The sequence below is a fragment of the Poecilia latipinna genome, unplaced genomic scaffold, assembly GCF_001443285.1.
Source record: "Poecilia latipinna isolate Pla-1442-1.1 unplaced genomic scaffold, P_latipinna-1.0 Scaffold430, whole genome shotgun sequence".
NCBI lineage: Eukaryota > Metazoa > Chordata > Actinopteri > Cyprinodontiformes > Poeciliidae > Poecilia > Poecilia latipinna.
In genome coordinates, this window is record NW_015113046.1 from 1 (window position 1) to 27,315 (window position 27,315).

The following is a 27,315-nucleotide window of genomic DNA, read 5'->3' on the forward strand; positions in this document are numbered from 1 at the left end:
CTATAAATATATTTATAGGAACATTTATGTTATTATTCTTCACTTACTTTTGCATGTTATTTTTATATTTGCATATATACACACAGTTAGTGTACATATGTTAATTCAGAGAACAGGCTTGAGATTCAACCAAATTTGCACAATGTTTATTAATTATTCTTGTAATGCATTGATTTAATATTACATAAATAAAGGCTTTAAAAAAATAATCATGTATATTCACATCTGGCTTCTTCTGGTACAGAATTATGACACATGAACACTTTAATAACATGAAACTGAAATAAAATTCAATATGAATGTTGTTTGCAGACACATTAAATGTTATTGGTTATATTTCTGATTGAGCACCACATAGATGAGGGTGGAATGATCAGAATTGGACTGTTGTAATGGAATATGGGCAAAGGAATCAAACCCACTAAACGTCCATAGCAGTGGTCCTCAACCCTTGGTCCGTGGACCGGTACCGGCCCATTGACCAATTGGTACCGGGCCGCGCAAGAAATAATTAAATATTTCCGTTTTATGTATTATTTGAGTCTGGAGGATCTTTTATTTTGAAAGTCCTTTAACTGGATTCTCTCGGTTACTTGCGCGCCAACACTGAGTCCACAAGCAGCAAAATGAGTAAGAAACGGATCAGGTGTCTTTGGAAAGTTTCTTTGCAAAGGGGAAAAGGCCCAGAGAAGAGACAGGAGGATGATAGTAGTAAACACATGCTAATGTACATTGTGGACTAGCAGACAGGTCTTGTGACACAAGACCGGCAGAAAGTTTTTGCGTCAGGACTCGAAAAAGAATGGTTCTCCACTGTCAGTGGGGTATCTGTACATTTGATGTCAGTTGTCCTGATCGTATTTGTGGAACTAAAATTCACAGATTTCCAAAATCTGAAACGGAATGCATTGCTTGGATCAAAGCTTGTGCATGACCGCATTTGCAGCTCAACCGTCGTAGGATCAATAAGAACAAAGGAGCGTGTGCTTTGCTTTCTTTGTGTTTAGTGAATGAAAAAAAGAAAGTCACATTATGAAAACCTTTTAACTAAGTACAGCATAATGGCAGTACCGATACAACTTCTACACCTTCAAGCCTGTCTGTTACACAGTCTTACGTTTGCTGAACAGATCAATATGCAATGTGTACCGTATCTGACATACATTAAAATTTTTATTTGACCTGAAAAGGCTTTTTACTAAACTGTAATCGTGTGAGCCGCGCTAGCACCGAGTACAGTGTGTCAGGCCTAGGCACACTCAAACATTTGCCAACAACAGAAATCACTGATTTCAAAAGTAACCCTCAAAACCATGAATGCCTGACTTACCCAGCCTTGCAAGAACAGGCATCAGTGATCTTGTCCACAGCTATATTTATGCTGAGGGTGTGAGGATCTGCTGTTTTCCTCATTGACCGGTGTTATAGATCAACTGGTGGCTAAATCAACTAGTGGTGGCAGCTGGTGTTTCTGTGGGCGTGGCTTTTTAGGACCCCTTTACCGAACCAGGAAGTAAACAGTGCGATAAGCTTAAAGAACTACAAATCTTTGCAAAAATACTATCAGATTCGTAAAAAGAACCACTAAGATCTCGGGAATAACTAATTAGAAAGACTTTATTGGTCTAATATGGTATGTTGCCTTTTTTTTTTTTTAAAGTTAATCTGCAAAACCATCAAAACGTGTAAATTACGCAGAACTTGTCCTGCCTTATGTGTTGCTTCAGAGGTTGAAACTCGTCAAAGGAAGATCGAAATAGATCTCGATGTGGAATGAGCAGATCTCAAAGCAAAGCTGACATAAATGTTGAAAAGCCTTGGGATTAAAAATGAAATGTTTAAAAAGATCGACTGGCTGTGTAATTTTTCCACATATTCCTCATATTGTGATATTTCAAATAGGTATCCACAGAAACTATAGCAAAATCTTTTTAACTGTTTCTGTAATGTTACATTTTATTTCCTAGCTCATTTACAGAAGACATGGCTACCGCAGATCTATGTGGCAGTGTCATTTCTTCCTTATTGTTGATATTTTTTCTCGTCTTTATTCTTTTCATCAAGTGACCGTAATTCTCAACCATATGAGACATCGCTGAAAAAACAATCGTCTTATATACTTTCACATCAGAAAAAGGTTAAAATCTTCACTCGAACTGAGATTCTGAAAGTGTCACCAATTAATCCAGGCGCCTTAAAGCACGTGGTGTCCGTTAGATGACAATCAAGGACAGGTAGGAACATCGGACTCTCAGCTATCGTCATAGCTTGGTGGTTAAAACGACGCTCTTGGAACTCAGCGACCGCTGGTACGAGTTTAGCTAGCAGCGCCATCGTCTGTTTCCCTTTTTGGACCAGTTTATTTTATTGTCTACAAAAATAAATAATCTAATTCACTTGCTGCCAACATTTTGGAGGTAGTGTTGTTTAACAGGTTTGCCAGACAAACTTTAACTGTAAGAATATAGTCAGATTACCAAGGTGCACAGCTTTGCTTCTGCAGCCGAGTGAAGTCTTAAAGTGAAAACGAAATAATGTGGCTTCCATTAAATGAACAATGAATTAGTTTACATGATATTATAAGTGTTTATATTTATTGATATGTTTGCAGAGCATGTCAGTGAACATAAGACTGAACAGACGTAAAATGATCGTCATTACTCTAACAATGTTGGGCGGTAGTACAAATTCTGTTTAGTACAGTCTTCTTTGAAGTGGGGTATATTTTAGAGACATTTTAATGTATTCTTCAATATTCCTTCATACCATTATGTTTTGAAGAGCTCTTAGGGAAAGTAGAGACATTTTCATATCCGTTTATTTACGTTTGTAGCGTTTTGATCAGGAAACAACAAAAGCCACCTAATTTTTTACAAACATCTGCGTTGAGGACCCTGTTTGGCTGTCACTAGTTAATCTTAATGCGGCTCGTTCTGTTTTGAATTTGATTTCCCTTCGTCAACAGCTTGCAAACTGTTTCCCAGTAGAGAACACAAGTCAAATACTGTAGATATGGCTCATAATCTGTTGGTGGTATCTGACAGTAACGTAGGAACGTTTATTATTATAATTTCGGCTTGTCCGTTTGAATATCACCACCAACATTAGCTGTTAACTTTATATCATTTAGATGAGATGTTATTACAGTACGACTTATCGACATTACTTGATATTCCTTTCTATTTGGACACGTAAACACCACAAGCAACACCATCAGGTATGTGAGTTAAATTTGATTAAATATGATGATAAGCACCTCATTGTTTAGCGACACTAACTGTGGGTAGTAAGTCGCTAAACAATGCGACACTTACTATTTACCTTTTGCTTCTATGTAATGTAAGCAACTCGCATAACAGGTACTTGAGAGTCAATTCTAATGTTTTTCTGATCAGTGCTGGTTATAAAAAGCAGAAACTATCCACTTAGGTTTACATTGCGGCTATTCATGAGTTAGAATTAATGTGTTCTGGTGAACCTGAATGCGAATGGGCTTGTGTTATTCATTGATCTGGTTATGCTCAAATGCCGTGTTTTCGAAGCGCAATGAATGCTGTTCTTTAGAAGATTGTTTTGAAACATAATTTCCACATGCAACATTAAACATATAAGCGTCCAATGGGATTTATAGTAAAGTTTTGCAAATGGTTTTTTCACGCAAGTAGCATTTTTCAACAGGCATCGACACAGCCACCTACAATTTGGAAACATCTGCGGTGCGCATAGGTTTCAACCAGTTGATTTAGCCACCAGTTGATCTATAACACCGGTAGCATTTCGCTGCGACGCGCACAATGTTGGAGGCATCGCGTGGCTCAAACACCTTGATGTCGTCCACAAAAGATGACATGAACTTTTTGGTTCACCTGTCCATTGTCGTGGCTGATATTTTGTGAAAATCCGGTGTTCTGTCAGATCAGCATACGTTGTCAGATAGTCATACGCTTAGCTCATACATGTATATGCTGTCATTACCATGATTTTATTTAATCATCAACATAGAATCATGACGTAGATCATTATACACTTTGTTATTAACAGCTGTATGGCATCCTACTTAGCGGTTAAGTAGGTTAATGAGTATTACACAGGCGTGTGTTGTAGTTGACTGCAGCTGCAGCCAGACCTGCTTTAAATACACTTTGAAACCACGATAACGCATGTATATCTATCTAGTTATCATATTATGTGATATTATAGACAATTTAATGACTTATTTTCGTCATAACTTGTTGCGTATGCTGAACTGACGACTGTGCTGACAGTCTGACTTCTTAATGCGCATGCGCGGGCATGCGTACTGACTGCATGTATGATATTCTGACAGCGTATGGCTATCTGACAGAACACCGGCAGAAATGCTACACTAATCGACTCAGAAATACTCTGCAGAGAGTCAGTCGAAATGAAAGACGCCATGTTTACATAGAAACTAAGCTCCGAGGCTTTGTTTGTGAGCCATGCAGCCACGGGAATTTAGAATGGTCAAACACGGATGACGATGTAGAAGCAATAGTGACAGTTTGTGGAGTCATTTTAAGAGATAAAAGACGTAACAGAAAGAAAAGGTGGTGGATAAAAGACAGCGGGAGCAGCCGCTCTATTTGCTGCACTATGATTTGGAGGCGACTATGTTTTTTCATAGTTAACATTTTGAACTGAATAAATAATAACGACCTTTACACATAATAATAAACATTTCCACATATCTCCGATATCCATCGGACTCAAAGTTGCGTGATATGTCAGCTGTTTGGGATTCCCCTCTGTTATTACGTCACCGCGCTTTCTGATTGGCTGCCTGTCACATATTCAGCAGGTTGTATTCTCGTTCCCAGTCAGGGAAAACCCCACAGGCTGCGATAAAAGGGCCAAGACAACCCAAATTGGGTATATTCAAGATTTAGGGGGAACACCAACATGCAGAAGCCTTATCTGACGGGTCACGTCCCCTCCACTTCCTCCCACCCCCCCAGGCGGCAGCAAAATTTTCCAAGTCTTGACCACTGGTCTATAGTATCTTTAGTTTAGACTAGATTATGAATCTTTATGCCTCAACATAAAATATTATGACTAAGTTGTATTCTCAGGTTTAATAGACATGCAAATACAATTTGTGTTACAATCTGGTGATGATGAGAAATAAAGCAGGAAATCATTTGAGAGCTACCTGTGCTGTCTTGAAAATCCCCAGAAATGATTTAATACAGGCAAAAAATAAGTGAAATCAATTTATTAACAGAAAAATTTAGAAAAGCTAAAATAAAAATACATCAAAATTCTACCAATAACTTTTATTTGACAATTCATAAACTAGCATATTATGATGACAACAGAGTAACATATCAACACGAATCGTCCTAAATATTTCTGTGTGATAAATAAGGATTGCAGTGCTTTTAGAAACAGGAGAAGAAAACAAAAGAAAATCACTTAATATTTTCTATTGTTTCCTCACAATGTCTTTGTGACTGCTAGGGACATTTTAATTTTTATTCATTAAATGTTTTTTGGTGTTCTTCTCTGGGTGAAACAAAATGATGAAACACTTTGGAGCAAATATACACAGTATCAGTCCAAAGCTGGAGGCCAGAATAGCAAATATCTCCACAGCCACAGTAAATTTTCCAGGAGAGCTGACATAAGCTGGGATGAAGGTGATCCAGACGGCACAGAATATCAACATGCTGAAGGTTATCATCTTGGCTTCATTGAAATTATCAGGTAGTTTCCGAGCTAGAACAGCTAACACAAAGCAAAACACAGCCAGCAGGCCGATGTAGCCGAGCACAGCCCAGAAACCAACAGCAGAGCCTAACGCACATTCCAGGATGATCTTCTCCTTGTAGGTGCTCAGATTTTTCACTGGGACGGGAGGACTCACAACCAACCATATGATACATATTATAACCTGAACTAAGGTGATTGACACTACGGTCATCCTTTGTTGTGGAGGACCAAACCATTTCATAGCATTACTACCAGGAAGTGTAGCTTTAAAGGCCATTAGAACCACCATAGTTTTCCCAAGAACACAGGAGATACAGAGAACAAATGTGATGCCAAACGCTGTGTGCCGCAGCATGCAGGACCACTCAGAGGGGGCTCCAATGAAAGTTAGTGAACATAAGAAACACAGAGTCAGAGAGAAGAGCAGCAGGAAGCTCAGCTCAGAGTTGTTGGCTCTGACAATCGGTGTTGTTTTATGAATAAAGAAAATCACTGATGTTATGACAGCCAGAAAGGCTCCACTAACAGAGAATCCAGCCAGGATAATTGACAGGACTTCATCGAAGGAAAGAAACTCCACAGGTTTGGGGAAACAAGCATCTCTGTTTGAATTTGGCCAGAACTCTCTGGGGCATGGGAAGCAATCAGGGGAATCTAGACACAAAATTAAATAAAAATTTCTGAATATCAAAGGTGAATATCAAGAGATTTGGATTTATGTTAAACATATTAGATTCTACCTGTCATATTACTGATCTCTCCTTCAGGACATGGTATACAGTCGTAGCAGCAGATTGGTTTTCCTTTCTGCAACACTTTACGAGTTCCTGGAGGACAACTCTCTGAGCAAATGGAGACTGGAACCTGAAACCGAGAGAGAGACAAAATCTTGTACAAGTAGCTTTGACAAAACATTTGTTCTGTGACGTCTTTAGGCTTATTACTTGTGTCCCACCATCCAACCAGGTTAAGTTCCTGTTGATATGAAACTCCTGGCCTCTTGGCAGTGATGCATCATAATATCCCACTGTTACCAGTTCAATAACTCCACTCTCACTTTTCTGCCAGTTTATTAATTCATAAAAAGCCACAGGATCCCCATTAGCATCAAATGAGACATGGTAACCATTCTTGGAGAAGTTTACTTCCTTTAATTCTTTAAGAACCTTTAAGTTAAGTAAAGAGACAGAAACTGAAACGGACTCTGAAAATAAATGACCGTTTTCTGATGGTTTATGAAAACTTGTTAATGTACTATATTCTGACCTGTTTGGGTTCCAGCCTCACATGTTTGTCACATTGCAATATTCCATTTGTTTTGCTACACACCGCATTCTGGATGGCATGAGCTACAGCATAAACAGCCTTGTACACCATGTTAGTGATTCTTAACTGAGATGTTTCTGTGTACGAGCTTTTTAGGGTGTTGAGATCTTCAGTTCCATCACATGCTCTCTTGTCTGAGAAAGCTAAAAAAAAAATAATAATAATTTTATTATTTAACTACCTAAAACACGTTTTGCATGGCTATATTAATTATCTCCAGCTCAAAGGTCAAACTGTTTATCCTATTTTCAATTTAAAAAATAACTATAATTTTCAGGACTATTGTTTTGGGATGTAAGTGTATCTACTCCACATAATTTTGCTATTTTGTTATTTCCATAATTAGCAAATCATGGACAAAATTATGTAAAATAAAAGAGGTTTCAATAAAAAAATGCATTATGAAAAACATTCATACTGTGTATTTATTAGGCAACATTTAAATATGGAAATATTAAGAAATGCAAAGAAATCAATGTATTTCAAAATACGCTACATTGGAGTCATATTTTTTTCAGTTACAAAGAGAAAATTTAAAAAATCCTGTTGCATTTAGAATAAAGTATTTTTTTTAAATAACAGTTTAAAAAGAATCTCACTTTCTGTCAAGCTGCAGTTGAAAGCTTCTTCCCAGAACTTAGACAGCAGTGGGGAGGCAGCCGCCTCAGAGGGAGAGAGACCTAGAAGGAAGTCTCTCAGACCTGGGATGACAGATTGCTGAATAGCTACACCGATGGCTCCTGCACAGAAACTGAATCTCATCAGGTTTGGGTCAGTTATCCAGGCTTCGCTCGCGATCCACTGACGAGGTGGAGGAGGATCTCGTGCCAGTTCCTCCAGCAACACTTTCATTTCTCCAATAGCTGTAAATGCTACAACAACCACTGCTGTTGAACTGAAAAGACGTAGAAGTGCATTGAAATTTTACATAACAAAGTAATCTCCAGTAGTACCATAATATGATGAAAGCACAGGCAAAAGTAAATGATATACAAACCTACGGATAACATCTGCAACTCTCCTGATTTTGCTCGCTGGATCAGTTCTGAAGAAAGACTCAATGTACTCCACACAGATCCTCTCCCTCAGTGCTGCCTCAAGAAAAGAGGCCATGCCATTATTTCCATAATCTGAGTCTGAGTGTACAACACCTATCCAAGTCCAACCAAAGTGTTTCACCAGCTTGGCCAGTGCATCAGCTTGATAATGGTCACTGGGAATGGTTCTGAAAAAAGTTGGGAACTGCTGTTTGTCTGAAAGGCAGGCACACGTGGCAAAGTAGCTCACCTACAGTGAAAATCAGTTATCAATACAAGAACATTTCAGAATTGCAGTTTTCAATAAATCAGAGCTCACCAGAGGGATGTTGAAGGACCCAACAATGCTCGATATGCTGATGGATGGAGTGGATGCAGAGTCTCCAACAGCAGCCATCACCACTCCAGATTGAGAACAGTTTTCTCCTTTGTAAAACACAGGATCCTGGCGGTTTGTTAGCTGAAATGCAATGTGCACTGCCACAGGCACCGAGACGCAGGAATCATAGATCTGATATCCAAGTTTGATGCCGGGCAGCAGTTCTGTGCTGTTGTTAATCTCATCAATGGCAAAGATCATAGCACGAGAGAAGCGCAAACTCCTGACATTCAAGCTGAACAAAATCAAGCAGGAAATTGCAGATGTTTACATTAAACTGAAAAAAAGTCTCATAAATTCAAGACATTGATCATGTAACAAACTGTTGTATACAACTGGGTTAATGAATCAAAATGGTCTCTGTCGTATTTCAAATTTTAGGTAATCTGAAGAGTTGAAGATATTTAGATTCAAATGTTTATATGAGACAGAATTGGTAAAGAAATAAAAATCTAAGATTTCTTTCACCCACCATTGCAGCAAACATGCATCATACATTTAATGTTTTCTGCCTCTCGCTCCTACTAACCTGCCAGTGCACCTCGGAGGCTCGGGCTTGAAGGTGTAATTATAGATCATTGTATTATGCTGGTAATGAATTGAGAAAACACCTCCAATAACAAAGTCTCCATCCTGTGAGAATTCAGGTGAGCGAGTGGCACCCTGGAGTGAACATTTCAAAGATGAAGCCTCAGTCGAGACGTCAACCCCTACAGGGTCAAACTTTTGATCTAAGCCATTCACAGCCTCGCTAAGGCGAACCACTGAACTCAGCTCCAATAAACTCAATCCTAACCTCAAGCTAATGAAAACAGTCCAAATCTCCATCCCTCAAAGTACCCTCTTTTTGAGAGTAACTCTGTTTTTCCTGGCTTTATAAACCTCCCTCATTATACGTCATTCCACATTTGACACTGTCAACATGGGATTTAGTTCTATATATTTCCAACCTACGTTTTATTACCTTTGAAAATAGTCTTGTTTGTAAGAAACCTCTTTTATTCTTTGACATTCTATGAAATCAGAGCCATGTCTGTGTGGTATTTTGGGTTGTAATAGTGAAACAACACGGGAAACAATGAAGTATAGCAAAAGGCAAATGTTTTCCATCACTTAGGGTGAAGCCGTCGCAAAATAACATCATCATGAGTGACAACAGTTGAAAAATTTTCTATTTCCTTTTGTTGTGTCATTAACCCGGGTATCCACATTTACATGTAAGAGCTCAAAATCCCACATGTACAACTTTCGCCGGTCGCTTGGATGGAGGAGAGCAAGTGATTTTCGCCTCATCGCTCAAGTTCCATACGAAATGAAGGAAGAGGCAGCGGCGCCCACGAGATTACTCTTTTTTAAAGTGTTGTGGATGTGTAGACCTTTGTTGGCCTCAGGGGAACATCTCATGAATAAAAACCATGGAAAAACTGTCCTGGCGAATGGCAAAAGAAGAGAATGCATACCAAACTTACCATGATCCAGCCAATTTCTAAAAGGTTATAAAAGTTGTTGAAAGCGTAGTCAAGGAAAACATTCATCCAGCAAGCAGATTTGCGATTTAGCAAAACGTAACCAAAATATCAAAAGACACATAATCAAAATCATGAAAAAGACGTACCTGCAAATGTATCCATCCACCCTTGTCCCTAGTGGGGTCGGGATACCTGCAAATGTAACTAATGTGAATGTAAATAGAAGAAAACCTCTGCTGGCATGACTGTCAAACAGGAAAGAGGCCAGTTAAAGGAAGATCTGCACCTCTCTGCTTAGGCTGCTGCTCCACAATTCGATCTCAAAATAAACAAAAGATCATAGATGGATTTGTGGTTGTGATTTTTTTTTATGTTTCGTACTCTTCTGAAACACCAGCAGTTTACATTTGCTTTGAGAGGACCTTTGTTGATTTGTGTCCATAGGTTCATAAGGAGTTTTTATACATCTATATCTGTTCTGGGTGATTGTCCTAATAATCTGTCACTATCCACATCAGTGGGATTTATTGCCCCAATTGCTTTTAAGACATGTTTAGTTGTGGTAAATGCTGTAATACGTCTCTTGGGTCATGTAGAGTTGATGGCAGCCATTTTATGTTTACAGCATGAAGAAAATGCAAAATAAAGAGAAGTGTCAGCTTTAGTGGACCAATGTGAAAGGGAATATCACGTTACGGGTTAGGAAGGGCCGAAATCATTTGCAGGGACTTCAGCAGACGACAGCGTTGGATCATGGAGGCAGTGGAGTTTTGGGCCTACATGAGCCGGTTGTACCTGAAGCGACGTCCTCCAGCTGTCAGTCAGCAGCAGGGGGCAGTGCCGGCTCGTCAGTACATTGACTGGTGACCCCTCCGCTGGGAACATCAGCGATGACACTTCTGAGGAAGACAAAAGAAGAGAATGTAATGATTGACAACTAATAGCAAAGGGAACCTCAAGCTTCAGTGCAAATAGACACAATGAGTTTTATTGGAAAATCAAGAGAAATGGCTCATCATTTAGCTTTCCCATATAATCCACGATGTTCCACAGTTTTTTATGTTTGGATCTGCCATAGTCCTGCACAGTAGTTACAGATATCATATTGAACTGGGTCACAATCCAGTTACTTAAAAACGTATAACACTCAACATCATTCAGCTTCTCACCACAGTGGTTTCCCCTCTTTGATTAAGCTTATTTTTTTATGAACAATATTTCCACAGTTTCAACCTGTGTGCTTCCTTTATACAAAAAAATGTCAATTTTATTTTTACCTCAAATTCAGTTGNCATTTCCACATATCATCTCCGATATCCACTGGACTCAAAGTTGCGCGATATGCCAGCTGTTTGGGATTCCCCTCTGTTCTTACGTCACTGCGCTTTCTGATTGGCTTCCTGTCACATTCAGCAGGTTGTATTCTTGTTTCCAGTCAGGGAAAACCCCACAGGCTGCGATAAAAGGGCCAAGACAACCCAAATTGGGTATTTTCAGGATTTAGCGGGAACACCAACATGCAGAAGCCTTATCTGACGGGTCACGTCCCCTCCACCATCATTCCCCACCCCCAAATTTTCCAAGTCTTGACCGGTCTGTGGTAATAAAAAGGTTGGGGACCACTGTGTTAGAGAACATTACTGAACAAAACTAAGACCAAGGAAACCAGCCGACAGGTCAGGGAGAAAGTTATTAGGCAGTGGTGGGCACCGCTAGCTAAAAAGTTAGCTGTTCTAACCCTAAAGCACAAATCATAAACATTACTTGATGTTGAAATGCTATACATACATGGTACTTAGTGGAAGCTAATGGTAAAGCGCTAATGTTAGACATGTTGACACACAATATCGGCAAAAAGAAAAAAAATGCTGAGACGCTATAGCATCAGGAAGCCTAGTTGAAACTAAAGCTAAAGCGCTAATTTCAGACACATTGAAATGCACCGTATCCCTCAATCATTTGTTTGCTGTGTACTTGACATTTCAGTAGTTTCTTGTAAAAATGTCAGGAGAGGAAACAGGAGCATAAGTCTGGATGTCAAGCTACTTGAAGAAATCTTCAAAGCTCCAACACGGACGTCGAACTTTGTTCAACTAAAAGTTTTCCAAAGCAGCCAAATAAGTTAGCGCTTTCGAATTAATAATTGTGCTGTCTTCAAAGTTAGCAAAAACAGTAAGACGAAAAATTAGCTCAGCTATTAGCGCATTAGCAGATTAGTGGAACTGTGTCCACTGTTATGAAGTTATTAAACAACATCCCAAGCTTCCTTTCTGAATATGTAAAGAGTAAAACACAACTGCAAATCAACCAAGACTTGTAAACTGTTAGACCTTTGAGGAAGAGTTTGAATGAAACAAAGAAACAGCCAAGAGGCTGTGGCTGTGGAGGATGTGCAGAGAACAGCTCAGGTGGATAAAAAAAAGAAGATTTGTGTTGTCAGCTGTGCACTCCACTAGTCTGGCTTGTATGGAAATGAAACAAAACAAATACAAAACAAAACAAAAAAATGAAACAAAGGTTGAAACGTGGCTCTATCTAATGAGACAAACATTGATCTCTTTTGACCCTATGTTTCACAGAAAACACTGGGAAATAGGAGCATGAGTAGACTTGTACTCTAAACGTACTATCTCTATGGTGTGACACGGTGTTGGCAGGATCATGCTATGGGGATATTTTTCTTTTATGTCTGATAGGAAAATGGACGGAGTAAATTCTGAAAGAGAAAGAGACTGAAAAGGACTTAAAATCACATTATATAACTTTTATAAAAGAAAAATCTTTCCTAAAACCCAGTTAAAAATGTGGTGACAGTTTCTTTAAAACATCAGGCTCCTCTGCCTTCTCCCAGTGCTTTAAGTGCTAATTAGAAACAGCCAATGAGAGCTGGGAGATGGGTCTTAGTGTGTTAGTTATCCTCCGTGTGGCGCTGTTCAGCCTCTTTGCTCTTTACTACACTGCAGCTAGCATAGTTAGCATAGCCACCAAGGACACCGGATGAACACGATTCCTGTAACGGCAGGTTGTTTCTCCGCCATTAGCACATTTAGCAGCATATAATGAGCATGACTGACAGTGCTAAGACCCACCTCCTGGCTCTGATTGGTTGGTTTTGACCAGATGGTGCATTTCTTCAGCAGTTCAGGGACCAGGTGGAGGAGATTGATCTTTTCACAGTTTATCTGTCTCATGTTACATTGTCCCAACATGGTAGCAGTTTTAACAAACATGTAAAAACAACATTTTTATTAAAGTTACATACTGCAACTTTAAGACATGGATCAGATGTAGACTAGTGTTGATCCATCACGTAAACGCCCTACGAATCCCATGAGCCTTTGGGGTTGCGATGCTGATCTTTTGCAAACTATATGTTTCCAGGGCGCTATAAACGGAGCGTTTGTCTCCGTTATACAAGGAGGCTCTTTTTTTCTTCTTTCTGACAGAAATCCAACAACAACACTTCTGTTTATTCTAGACAAAAGCGTTGAACCTTGACTAAGTGTGGTGTCGTTTCGCGCCAGACAAACACTCTCTCTGCTAAATCGGATGCCTAAACAGAAGAATATGTATCATTTCTGAAATCATATTTATTTCACTGCCTTCAAGGCTGATACATACGCCCCTTTATTTGTTGAATATTTAACAGTTTGGAAATTAAAAAAAACAAAAACACACACACACACACACACCACTTCTTGCTCATTCCATCAAGGCCCCAAAATATTTGCGAGGCGCCCCTCCCACCATATGGAAACAGGCATCCAGTCTGGGATTAGTGGTTATCACGACGGCGCTTTCAGGATCGAACAAACCCAACTCTTCTTCATAAGTCATCGTGACTGTCTCGATGGAATCATTCGTGCGGGAGCTCGAACTTGCGACGCCTTGTAATTAAGCGTTAAGTTTAAAACTCCTGTTATCTGTTCGGCCCAGATGAGTCCGGCGTCGACCTAAAATAAGCCGTGAGATTCTGACTCGGTTTGTCCGCCGTCCACGTTTGTTCGGGTTTGCGATGACGAAGGCGGCCTGACGGGAAGAGGAGATTAAAATAACACATTTAAAATGAGGTGATAATCTGAATAAAAGCTGAGTGCTTGTTTGTGTCACAGCTTTCAGTCAGTTATAATAAAACCACCATTCTGAGTGAAAATAATGCAAACAATGATGTTTTTTTCTTCCTGCTAAGATTTTCAAAACCAACCTTGAAGAGTGTATTTAAAATACAGTTTGTTAAAGTTTTTTTTTATTCTCTCCTATTTTTTAACAGTAAATGCTAATGTGACCTAAGTACACTTCCTTTTAGACTAATTATTAAACTTAATCTTCAAATAATTTCTTTTTTATTCCTGTGGAATAACATCACACTGGAAGTTTTCCAAACAATGTTTGATGCAATGAGGGAAATAATGTTTTTTTTTTTTTTTAACAAAATCATCTTTAGCTTAATTATTGCCATCCCTCTAGCAATCTACTTTAAATAAATGTAACTGAAGTATTTGTTTTGCTATTATTTAAACATAACCTTCATTTTCTAATTGGCAATTTATGAGCATTTTTTTCTCCACTGGGTTCTAATAATGAGTTTTTACATCGATCTATTTTTATTTAAAATGTATAGGAAAAGAAACAGGTCCACAGCACCGCAACACCTCCACTGTACTTATTTGTTTGGGTTTCCACACATTTACTATTTGCTTTGTGCCAGATCCAGTATAACTGTTCCGATGGAATAAACAGTGAGGTTTTCTTAAATGGAATGTTCTTTTGTCTTTCCCATTTTGAAGCGTCAGTAGGAGGAATGGGCTCTGTGTCAGGTGATATTTATGTCTCAGGGAAACAAGAGATCACTACTAATAAAACGACGACTGACACTCAAAATGTAAATGTCAACAGTGTTCCTGTTGCTTTTGTTTTGTAAGTCTTGCTGGGGATGCCTGGTGACTTTTTGTTTTCCTCCTAACTAAGGAAATCAACTTTGGATACATTTAACATTGTAAGTTAAATGTATTATTTTACAGCTTCCAAAGTATTACCTTAATTTTAAAGCTGCAGACAGTAAGGTTTATAAAAATGTGATTTTCAGCTGTTGGTATGATACGTCACAGTTAATGTGTGAAAAAAACCTTTAAAGACAGTTGATCGGTCAGAAAACTGCAATCAGTGCACAAGTCAAGAATGGTAAAAATTTGACCAACAAACTAGAAAACAATTGATTACACAAAATAAAATCGGAAATCGTCTGTTTTTTCTTTTAATACAGCAACAGCCTGAAGCCCTTTTTGTTTTGAATCTTTATTGATGTAAAAATTTTCTAAACACTTTGTTTATTGTTGAGCAAGTAGAACAAAATAAAAAGAAACACAATAAAAAAAAAAAATCACAATACACAACTTTTGGCCCCCTAGGCATGAATAAAGTTTGTACGCAGGTGGTGTAAGCCTGTGCAGTTCAGAGAAGCTTGCTCTGTGTCTGCAGAGGAGGCCGGTTCCAAAGCGGGGCACCCGTTCACCCATATAACGCCTCCTCCAGCTGGACGGCGGGGTCGGAGCGAGGCCAGGCCTACCTCTGACCGTATTTCTCTGACACAATAAAGACCTTCGGCCAGGTCTCGCTTTGTCCTTCCAGACTGCCCAGAGCTCGTTTCAACATGTCTGCCGCTGACGCCACTCTGGCCGTGGCACACGGTATTAGACGAGGATATCCAAAGGGAACGCCTGCGTTACCAATGCTGGGGGAAAAAAATCGTATGAAATCTAGAAAAGTATTCACTCCCCTAGAACCTGTCAAGATTTATCTTGGTTACAAACCAAACAGGGTGTTTGTGGTGCCTGTCTTGATTTCAGGTGACAGACCAAGAGAAGGCAGCAGGTAATTGTGAGGAGGAAAGAGAAGTGTTACGTGATTTTCAAATTCTTTTTGCAAACAAAATTCTCCATATTGTGGCCTGTGTGTATATTAAGCCCCCTTTAGCTAGCTGAGTTGCAGAGCAGACACAAAACCTGTTTTTTCTCAGAATTATTATTTTTTTAAACTAGTGTTATTAGCTAGCTAGCTTGCACTTAGTTAAATGTACAAGCTAGCTGATTTAAGTACAAGCATTTAGGTGAGCTGCAAAACAAACACAAAACTTGTTTTTGCTCAGAATAATCATTTTTTAAAGTTATGTTATTAGCTAAATAGATATAAGCAGCTTGCTTGTACCTATCCAACCCGCTCACTGAATTTCCAGATTAAATCATCTGCAGATTTTCTTTGCCTGACTAAACTGCAGGAGGAACTCCAGTTCGTGACCTAACGTGGAACCTCTGCAAGCATCTTGAGCCTTGCGTTCCCTCTGTATGCCCAATCTGTGTGCATGTGCGTGCATGCGTGCATGCGTCTGTGTGTGTGTGTATGTGTGTGTGTGTGTGTGTGTATGTGACAGGGAGTTGCGATGACAGCTTAACAGCAAGCACGGTCAACCCCAAGAGCTAATCTCATTGGGTAATTGACAAAGCCTAGGCTCTGGCACCATGTTTGCCTTCTTCTACAGGATTGGCAGCGTGAGCTGTGATTGTTTGCAAGTAGAGCTTTTCCCAGTGTGTGTTGTTCATGGACATTTGTAATAAAGCTTCTGAAATTAGCCCTTACCTGGCAGATATACGAGGGGGAAAAAAGCAGATTTGGAGTTGGAGCAGAGATACCAGATATCCTGGAGTGCGTAGCTCACATCCTCTCTGATTACTGCCACTCTCTCGCTCTCTCTCCTCCACGGACTCGTTGGAAGTTGCTTTCAATCTATCACGTTGTAATTGATAGGGCTTTCCTAGCTAATGATCACCCACAGCCTGCGGGTCTTGACTGCGCAGTCGGTGGGGTAGACCTCTGCTGCTCTGCTTGGCTGCAGGCCAGCCAGCATATGGTGCAGCAGTAATGTGGTTTGTTGGATCAGCTTTGTACCGCGTCCAATAGAATCAGATTAAATTGTGATTTTTATCAAGCTCTGTTTTTCTTTTTTTGTCTTTCCCCCCTCCCTCCCGCAAGGATATCAGTTAAAGTCTAAATTGCTCCGTAATTTGGTGAACGCCAAATTAATGCAAGAATAATGAAGAGAAATCTGCAAGGCCGCAGCAAAGATCATGTTTAAGGCAAGAAAAGAAGGAGGTTCAAAGATGATTGTTTATTTTTTTGTGGTTTACAAGTGATGGAAATCAGATTTATTCGGTAAGATCCACTCTGACTGAACAGCCTCTCCCAAGTTTCTTTTTTTTTAAAGAAACTCGGCTAATTTTGCAAAAAAAAAAAAAAAAAAAAAAAAAAACCTTTTTTTCAAGGGTTGAAACATCTGTGGATGTATAAAATATAGTCATTTATTTGCATATTAATTTTCTGAAAGCTTATTCAGAATCTCTTTTACGTTATCATTCGAAACGGCAAAGAGACCAAAGAACTGCAAATGAACTTAAATCATCTGCTTTAGCCGCAGGCTAACGCTGAGTTTATGTTGGAGCTGCACTTTCTGCACATTGATTTTTGATTTTTGATTTTTGGTCTGTGTCATATTTATTCATGATTAGTTTTCATATTTTTATTGTAGCAGCATAAACTCTCATCTTTTAGTACCTGTACGTTTATTTAGTGTGGGGAAAAATGTGGAGGAAATAATTATCGTTAACAACCAGTCACAGTTATCAGTAGCCTTTCAAATTTCCTTTAGGTAAATGCAGCTAAAGAATTATTTTTATGTGTAGCAAATGTTTCTAAAACTTGATCAGAGTTTCTATGAACTTTTTAGTTTTACTTTTTATTTCCCCTGAGGAATGAATATGACATGAAATTTCTATTTTCCACTGGAAGGACAAAAAACCCCAGAGGGTTCAGTTTGTTGATCTAGCTGTGAAATGGCTACAAAGAAACACACTTTTCTAAAACTGCCATTTTACACAATCAGAGTTAAAGTTAAGTTAAAAATTTTGAACAACTGGAACTTTAATTGACAAGCCCGAACAACATCTACTCTCCATAATAACCATCGGACGCTATCTGGATGCCTATTGGTTGGTCAGTGATGACAGTAAAAGCTGTTGCTGACCTACTATCACAAATGTTTTAGTCAGATGAGGCTAAAATTGACATTGACATTAGGTGACTAGATCCTCCTGTGAGTTTGGACTTAAACCCAAAAGAAAGTATGTGTGGTAAACTGGACGGAAAATTCATAAGAGGAGACTCAGGATTCTGAGTTATGTACAGAGACTGTAAAAAAACAATCAAAGATTCCTCTTTTTGTCTGCTCCAACTTTGTAAAATGTTTAAGGATAAGATGAAGAGCTGTCTTTTTGCCACTAGACAGTTGTATAAACTATTGATCGTAGGTATACCAATAATTTAGTTATCTGGGATTTACTGTTTCATGAAACAGTAAATGTTTTCATGAAACATTTCTGTTTATTTACCCATTATATTAATGGAGTTTGAGGTTACAGTATTGCATTAAATTGTACATTTATGTTTTACATTTAAATAAGTAAATGTCTATATATGGCAAGTAGTTTCCTAAATTTGAAGCATTTTAGCTGTAGTAAAATTGTGTTCATTTGTTGAGTTACAACATTTCATTTCCCTTTGGGATCAATAAAATGTTTTTGAATTTTGAACTGAATTAATAGCAGCACGATGGTGTAGGTGCAAATAAACATGATCTGAGTTTTGATTTTTATCAGATTCTATCTCACTTTAGCCACAGGCTAAACACCAGTTTACTTTAGCACTGCACTTTCCTCACACTCTGGCTTCAGTTTTGTGGATCTTTACCAACATGACACACTTTTCAAAACCTTTATTAACTTTACCTAAAGTGATGCGTCACAAGTTAATGACTTTCATATCAGTTGTTACGCTGACGACGACCTGATTTATACACACGCCTGTTCTCTGCAGCTTCTGGCTGATCATCCCAGTTATGATGGTAGATGCGTAGCTTTTCATCGTTCAGCTCTTTCGTTATTGACTCAGTCCAGACTCACTGTGAGTCCTCAGAGGTTTGACCTCCGACCCTCTCCACCGCCATTCAAGTCACACGTCCAGCCAATACAAAATAATGTTTCTATTGTGTCAAAACCACACGTTTTCCTGTGTCTGCATGTCTGCGCAGATATGTCTCAGTGTGTCTGTGTGTGTGTGTGCTGAGAGAGGGTGTCATGTATCAAGCCTAAAGTGGAACCAGAAGCACAGGTCTTGAACTGGTGTTTTCAGAGTGTGTGTTTAAGAAAGAGGCAATATGGTGCCAGGGTTGTAAGTCTTGTCAGCTTTCATGCAGCCAAAAATTGATTGCAGGTTCTATAGTGTGTTTAGGATTAAATTTCTTATTTTCTTTTGTCATATTGCTTCATTTTACTTTGTTTTGTTTTTTATTATTCAAAAATTCATTTTTCAATTTAACCATTTAAAGCCTGATACAAGAAAAATTTGTAAAATTTTTTAAAAAGTATTTTGACTAGTCTTATTGCTTTTCATATGTAATTGATTCAATAAGATTTTGCTATCTGATATTATTATTAAATTATTTTTTTATATTATGCATTTATTATTTTTTTATTATAAACAAGTAAAAAAATTAAAACTTTGTCAGAGGTAGAAACCGGCATTGTTACAGAAGGGCCACTGAAAAAATTTCTGACTTAAAAAAAATAATAAATTATGCCACAATCCTCCTCTGATGTTATGGAGTAAAAAAACACACAAAAAGCATTTTTAAAAAGTAAATATGTCACTATTTTTTTTTATCGAATATGAAATGAGTCTGAAGGAAAAGAGAGATGAACTTCGGTGAACATTTTCATTCCAGTCTGAAACACGCTCAAACAGCATTTCTTCATCTACTCACAGGGGGCAAAGTGGGGTTAATTGTATTTTGTTGTTCCACAATAGGATTTTAAGGCTCTGTTGCTTATCATTAAAAAGATGTTTAACTTTTAACACTTTTATTTACCTCAACTCAAGTAGAACAGATTCTTCGGTCGGCTGCGGCTCACCAGCCGACTCAGCCAAGTCTTTATTGTTCGCCACCTCTGGGCTTGATGAGATTAACCGGAGATGCTGTGTCATTTCTTTCCAAGGAAACAAAAAAAAATAATAATAATTTGGCATATAATAAGATTTATTACTTAGTCCAGGCTTCTTGTTTTATCTCAACAGAGAGAATGAGGTTTTCATCTTTGGAATCTGTGGATCCGTTGCTTTGAGCTGCTCTGTCTTGAAGTATCTTAATTTAATAACATAACATATACCGTTATTAAAATACATTTGTTTACTTTTACCTATAAATTGACAAATAATGTCCAGGTCTATATATTTGTCATACCTTAGCCTGTTTTTTTATTTACAAAGTGCAGCTAATAAAACCTACAACACTCTAACTTCATAATATCCAGATAGCCATAATTTTTTTTCAGTTCAATTAAAAATACTGTATTAATCCTAAAGGGCAATGAAATGTCATCCAAGTTATCTTCAAAGTCGGTCCAGTAGCAGTCAGTCTTGCAGTGAACCTTAAGAGGCCTCTGACTGAAGACTGTTCTTGTGTTGTATTCTCATGACTGCCATGATTTGCTAATAGCTCAATATCCAGGAAGCAGAGGTGATACTCCATCTAGTGTTTTGGATGATACCATCAGTTGTTAACAAACACTGCTAATCTACCTTATTTGCTCTTTGGATCCCAGCTAGCCTGGCCATTGCTTTCCTCATTTCTCTTCAGTTCTTCGCCTGGACTTTCTCCCATTGAGTTGGATTCCCTTCGGTAGATTTTCTCCTGGGCTAATCAGCGAATAGTAGAAGGAGTTGTGAACAACTTCTGCGCTGTTTTAGAATTGTAGTCTGCCTGTAGTTTTAGCAATGACAGTGAACAAAGGAAGCGAACAAAGACAAGTGAATGTAGCCACACGTTAGCTACACTTCCAAATATTGAATTAACATCAACAGCTGCCTCTCTCTTCACTGTGGAAGACAGTTGTTTACACCACAGGCAATTTCCGGTTAGCTTCATAGTGTTGAAATAGCGTATTACATACATTATGGCTAAACGTTAGTAATTGGGTGACATTTAAAACTTCAGCAGAGTCCACACCTTCAATAAGTAATCATTTCTCAATATCTGAAGGTCCAGACTCTCTGTATGATGCAAAACGTAGATTAAGCAGCTGGTTTGTAACTGTCATGACAACACTGGTGTCCTCTGGGACCCATTGACTTACATGTCAGAATTTTCAGGGTTACAGTTAACAGGTCAAAGTTCACCTTTAAAGATGCTTCAGTTACAGTCATTATAAACGGATTCCTTCGAGTCTCAGTAATCATGTCGTTGGTGGAGTTGCAAAAGCTATTTTCTTTATAGATTTTTTTGTCCTCATATAAATGAATGTTACCTCAAATTTTAAAAGAATTCAAGGTAAGATGACACCCCACAATAAAAAGATGAATTTTATTTTGTTTTGTTTTATTGTAAGGCTTCTTAGTCATCTTCACCACAAATGCCAACCGATTTGGTGTCATTATTAATGTTGGTCCTGCACAACGAAGGAAAGCAAACTGTTTGGTGAGTGTATAAATGAATAAAGGAGGTCTGCACGCCACACAAAATTCCCCTGCCCCTGCAACACACACACACACACACACACACACACACACACACATACATATGTTTGCGTGGCTATTTTTGTGGGGACTTTCAATTGACTTCCATTAATTTCTGCAGCCTAAACCTTACCCTTATCCTAGCCCTAACCAAAACTCAATTCACACATTAGTCCTAAATCTGACCCCTGACCTAAAAATAACGTTTCCCCTTGTGGGGACCACAAGGAGCAGTGGGTCCCCACAATGTTGTGTCGGGAAAATTGTCCCCACAAGGTATAAAAACAAACACAAACAACCCCAAACCTCCAACACACCTTAACTCTGACCGTGTTCTGTGACAAGAGCGTCTGGGTATCATCTGACAGATGAAAATAGTGTGTGTGAAACAGACACCGTGCTAACATGCGGCGCAGCAAACCACTCTACATCGTAATGGTTTTAGAACACGGCTGATTTCATGTGTGTGTGGGCGTGTGCGTGCGTGTGTGTGTGTGTGTGTGTGTGTGTGTGTGTGTGTGAGGGAGGGTGTTATGTGCCCCCTCTGTTCAATTAAATGTCTCAGCAGTGTGGTGGTATTCTTTAATCAGTGTGCGCTGTGTGTATGTGTGTGTCTCCTGTCCTCCTGGCTGGCTCGCCACCTCATGTTTGGACATATGTTGAGTTTTATTTCACGGAGACATCAATCCTGCTGGCCAGCTGTTAGGACAGCTGCTCTCTCTGTTCTTCTCTCACTCTACTCTGTCCCTCCATCTCTCTACTCAGTGTATTCCTGCTTCTCGCCCTTATTATTATTATTATTATCATCATTTCTAACACAGTCCATTGCAAAAAAATCTTCACACCACTTTATCTTTTTCACGTTTTGGCCATGTTACAAATTCAAACTCAAATGTTTTCCACTCAGGATTTTATTCTGTAGACCAAAGCAGAGGCGGTGTTTTGAAGTGGAAGGAAAACTCTGCCCTTCTGTCTACTAGTTTTTCCTGTCCCTGCTGAATGAAAGCATCCCCGCACCATGATGCTGCCACCCCCATGTGGCAGCATCATGGGGGTGGCAAGAAACATGGGGGTGGCCAACACAGATGACTTTTTACACCCAGGCCAAAAAATAAACATACCATACTTTTTTTTCTTTAACCTTTTTATTGAAAGTTATGGATGCTAGCTGGTGTAGCACATGAAATAATGTTAAAACCTTTTGAGGTTTGTTGTTTTTCTATCTTAAATTCTTTTTTCTTTTACTTTCTTCCTTCTTTTCATCTTTCCTTCTGTATTTTTTTTCCCTCCATTACTTCCTTACTTGCATTAATTTCTTCCAATTATTTATTTCCACTGTCATTTCCATCCATCCATCACTTCAGTGAGAACTCTGGAAATATGCATCGAGACAATTATGGGATTTTGACACAAAATGTGTAGGAATCGTGATGAACAGGATGTTTAGCTGGATGATTGTGTAGCTGGAATCCTTATTGCTCTCTATTGCTGGAAAAAAGAAAAAAAATGGTTAACATAAAAATAGAAAAAGTTGTTCAAAAGAAGGAATTTTGAACACCTGTCATCATGTATCTTTAATCACAAATCTTTTCTTTTTCTCTCTTTATTTCCCTTTTTCTTTCTCCGTTCTGTTTCTTTCTTTCTTCATTTCCTTTTTCACTCTTTCTCTCTGCGTCGCGATGCTGTGGGGTCTGCAGCTGAAGTCACAGGCCCTGACATAAATTTGGAAGTGCAAAGTGTAGCTGTCAGCTTCCATTTACCGGCACTCAGCGATGAAGTGAAGACACAGAGACCTTTTTTTTCTTCTTTTTGGCGTACCTGGGTGTGTTCTATGAACGTTCGCTAAAACACGGGGTCTCTGTTGACTTTAGCATTAACTCATTCTTCAGATGAATGTTTTTTTTTCTCTTTACTTTGGTATTTTATGGCAGACTCCTGAGCTCTGAGTTCCTGAGTTGCACTGCAGTTTACTACAGTGTGTGACCCAATCGTATGGTAAAGGAGAGCAATGGAGAATGGAAGAATGTGAACATTTTTTATTTTTTTAAAGAAAATTTTAAAACAATCCAGGGCCTTGGAAAGTCTTGACTCACTCAGAGATAACGTTTTTCTCTCATTAATCAAATTTTAAAATCAAATTAAAAGCTTGAGTAAAGCAGTTCATTCATGCGATTATTTTATTTATTAGGGAAGTAATAGGTTCTCCAAGCCAAGCATATGAGATAAAGTCAAAACTCCATTTGTTAAATTATGAATTAACTGTGATTACCTGCATTTTCTAGAATCAAGAAATCATTTAAACAGAACCTGTCTGACAACCTGAAATAGGCTAAAGAATGTGTAAGCTTAAAACCACACTGTTCCGGTTTGAACAGATTAGAAACACAGTAGTCACAAAGATATGGGAGTAAATCTTACAGTTTGTTTCATTAAAATAAATAAATAAATAAACCACTGAAGTGAAAGTGGGAAATTAAAACCAGAGAAGGCGACTCTTTCAGAAGAAGCCTGAGGCAGACTGTGTTCATTGGCAGCGGTTGTTCGGCACTGTTGATTCTTGCCTGGCATGCGGCAAACACACAAACAGGGAAACACACAGGGAGTTGCCCAACATCCAAAGCGCTGCATGATGGCAGGTTGGCGCTGAGACAGGTGATAAAATGATGTGTACCCAAAACACTTGGCAGAGGCCCGGCTGCCTCGCTCCTGATTTACTGCGTCTCTGCTGCTTCACGTGCCTTCATCAGCCTTTGTCTTCCCTTGCTCCACGGTAGCTGCTGATGGATTAAAAAAGCAGGACAGGGTCACATGCTAGCAATGGGAATTTTTAGTTACACGAAGTAACATCATGGCTGAAAATGGTAGAAAGTTCTTACAGCTAAATAACTTTAAGTAGTTATGCAAAACTTTCTGGTGAAGATTTAAAGTCCTTTGAAGCTTAAAAGGAGTGGTAGTGCAACAGGTCGAGTTTCCCTATTGGCAGAGCAAGACAGGATACGAAGCACAGGGGAAAATACAAAAAAAAAAAATACAGTCACTGAAATATTAAAGGGAAATTTTCACTGCTGATTATCCGGTAGAGATTCGGTTCAATTGGAGACCGAAGTTGCAACATTTGTTATATTTTCAGTTGCTGCAGTTCGCTTTCAAACTGCACTGAGTCAAACTAAGCAAACTCTTTGAAAAACCTGTAACCCCCTCGACTGTGGGGGCGCTGCACCAAGAATTACATAAAGAAACAACATAAAAACCTCTGAACAAGACAATGAGGGCAACTTCCTTCTTCACGAAATGTAAACAAAGATGGAGTAGCATTATATTTGATCATTTGTGGGATTTTTCTTTTGTCATTGGTAAATCCACGAGTCATTTCTCATGCTAGCAAGAAACTCCCACATTTCTTTTGGTTGTGTTTACCCACAATGCCCTGCTCTACAGTTCGCTTCCTGCTTTTGGTACTCACGTAGACATTCAAACATGTCAGAGTTAACTTCAGCCAAATGGAGACCAAGGTTTTCAGGTGAACCAGAGTTTGGTTGCCCATTCACACCGCCCCAAACGAACCAGACTTTCTTGGCAACTGAACTACATTTCAATTAAAGCGGCCCAAATAGGGTGGGTGTAAATCCATCCTAAGTAACAATAATTACACAACAGTAAGAATAATTGTTGCTTTCTATTCTAATTTTGTTTTTCATCACACTGATCTATTTTTATTCAAGGCTATCAGAACGTTTTGATCTCTACTTCTCTTCTCATCGTTTTCCATCCTTATCTCCTCAACCCCTTCGCCCCAGCTCTCTTTACTTCTTTCCCTGACCCGTCCATCTTCTGCATTTCTCCTGCGTTCAGACGTTGTGGAATCTTTATCCCCCCGCTGCCCTTCCTCTACCTCCCAATCTAAACAACTCTTGTACCTTGACTCGTTCACGGCGACAGATAATAGAGCCATCTAGGGTAAAACGTCTCCTTTTCATTTATCTCTTCCTCTTCTTCCTCCATCCCCTCATGTGGGGCTGTTTATCGGTGCGATGGGTGTAAATTGTGTGTTGGAGTACACATGGTTGACTTATGCAGATGCGTCTCTGAGTTACAGGTTGCAGTTTCCCATTTAAAAGCTCTCATAAATTGCGCTGAGATTTTTTTGTGATGGGGAGGCCTGTTACAAAAATGCACACTGGCGTCTTTTGGTCGCCTGATGAGAAAACACATCTGTCCCACTGAAGCACCAGACAGTGACTCTAAGAATCAGCATTTGAAGTAAATAAATGCAGTTTAGCAGACTAACCTGTCTGGAAGATATGCATGAGAATCATTCTTGTTATATTAATTGCTCCACTTAACAGCAAGGTGGCCTCTTTTTCCTGGAAATACCTCATATTTTTGTCCTGACAGTAGTGGACACAGTTCCACTAATCCACTAACAGTGGGGCTAATTTTCCGCTCTGTTGCTAGCTCTTCAGCTAGAAAAGTAGTTACTGGCTGTGTTACAAGTTGCTGGATGACGTCATCGCCTAATCTTTTATATTTTTCATGGTCAAAAGTTGCTAGAGGGGTCTGAAAAGTCGCTAAATACACCAGCAATGTTGCTAAGTTGGCCAAAGTGACTTTTGTTTAGTGCTTTAGCTCTTTTGGTAACTTTGAAAATGTTTAGCGCACTTAGCTTCTTGCTATATTAATTTTATGAATTCCAAAGTTTTAGTTTACTTGGCTGTTTTGTTCAGTTATAATAAAGTTGGACATCTGTGCTGAAGTTTTGAATTCTTCAAGTAGTTAGGCGTTTATGTTCATGCTCTTATTTTGAAGTTGACGGAGACTGCTTACACAACAATTCCATTTCCTCTCCTCATGGTCCCTGTCTTTTTTTTTTTCAATAACTTCACCTCAAACAAGAAACATTCAGGAACAAAATAAAACACAGACAGAAGAGAACAAAATATAATTATAAATGCAATATCTAAGGGCATTATAGATCATGTAAATTATTATACCTAAATCAAATCAGTGCTAGAGGGTTGCAGTCCTTCAAAGGCAGATATAATTTAAATCAAATTTAGTGTTGGCTTCTGCTAAATTCTGTGTTGGTGTAGCGCATTAGCATTGGCTTTAGTTTCTGTAGTGCTCTAGCATTAGTGGAACTAATGTTTATTAGTTCTTTACGGTTAGTGCAGTTAGCTTTCTAGTTAGCAGTGCCCACCGCTGTATATTGATATGCTGAATCACCAGCAGGAATACCTGTAGCTCACACTCGGTTTCTCTGCTACATTGTGCAGCCGTCTCCCCTCTTTGTTTACGTTTTGCCCCCTTATGATCCAGACCCCTTCATCAGCTTATTTATATTGATCATAATCCCTCTGTAAACATGTTAGGCTTTAATGAGCTCAGTGAGGAAGTTGTGCTCTGCTGGAGGACGGCATCCCATGACCGCGCATTGGGCCCGTACGTACAAACTCAACATTAAGCCATTCACAATGGAGCATGTGCAGTAATGAGTGCCTATAGCGCCTTTTGTCAGGATAAGGGCACCACAAATGAGCTATTGTCTGAGTTAACCATTCTAAATCAGGCAAGCCCTCAGGGGCATGTTTTCCGCACAGAGCCCAAGAATGTCTCTTTTCTTTTTTTTTTCTTTATGTGTGTGTGTGTGTGTCTCTGACATCTACGGGCTGCTGAGGCTTTGGCACGGAGCCCTGCGTGGCTCTGACACCATCTGTAGTGCGTACGCTGGCATGAAAACCACTGTTTGCACACAAACTCA

The 27,315-nt window shown here is 39.0% G+C and overlaps 1 protein-coding gene across 1 annotated transcript; it reads right to left on the minus strand.

The window, feature by feature from the left end:
- Window positions 1-5,485: 5,485 nt before the first annotated feature.
- On the minus strand, window positions 5,486-15,593 carry LOC106950934 (extracellular calcium-sensing receptor-like). Its single transcript, XM_015038119.1, has 10 exons — window positions 15,515-15,593; window positions 10,737-10,840; window positions 9,002-9,105; window positions 8,413-8,707; window positions 8,054-8,343; window positions 7,656-7,951; window positions 6,997-7,199; window positions 6,675-6,896; window positions 6,471-6,594; window positions 5,486-6,384 (listed from the first exon to the last, which is right to left on the minus strand). The coding sequence occupies exons 1-10, from the start codon at window positions 15,591-15,593 to the stop codon at window positions 5,486-5,488; spliced, it is 2,616 nt and encodes an 871-aa protein (XP_014893605.1).
- Window positions 15,594-27,315: the final 11,722 nt, after the last annotated feature.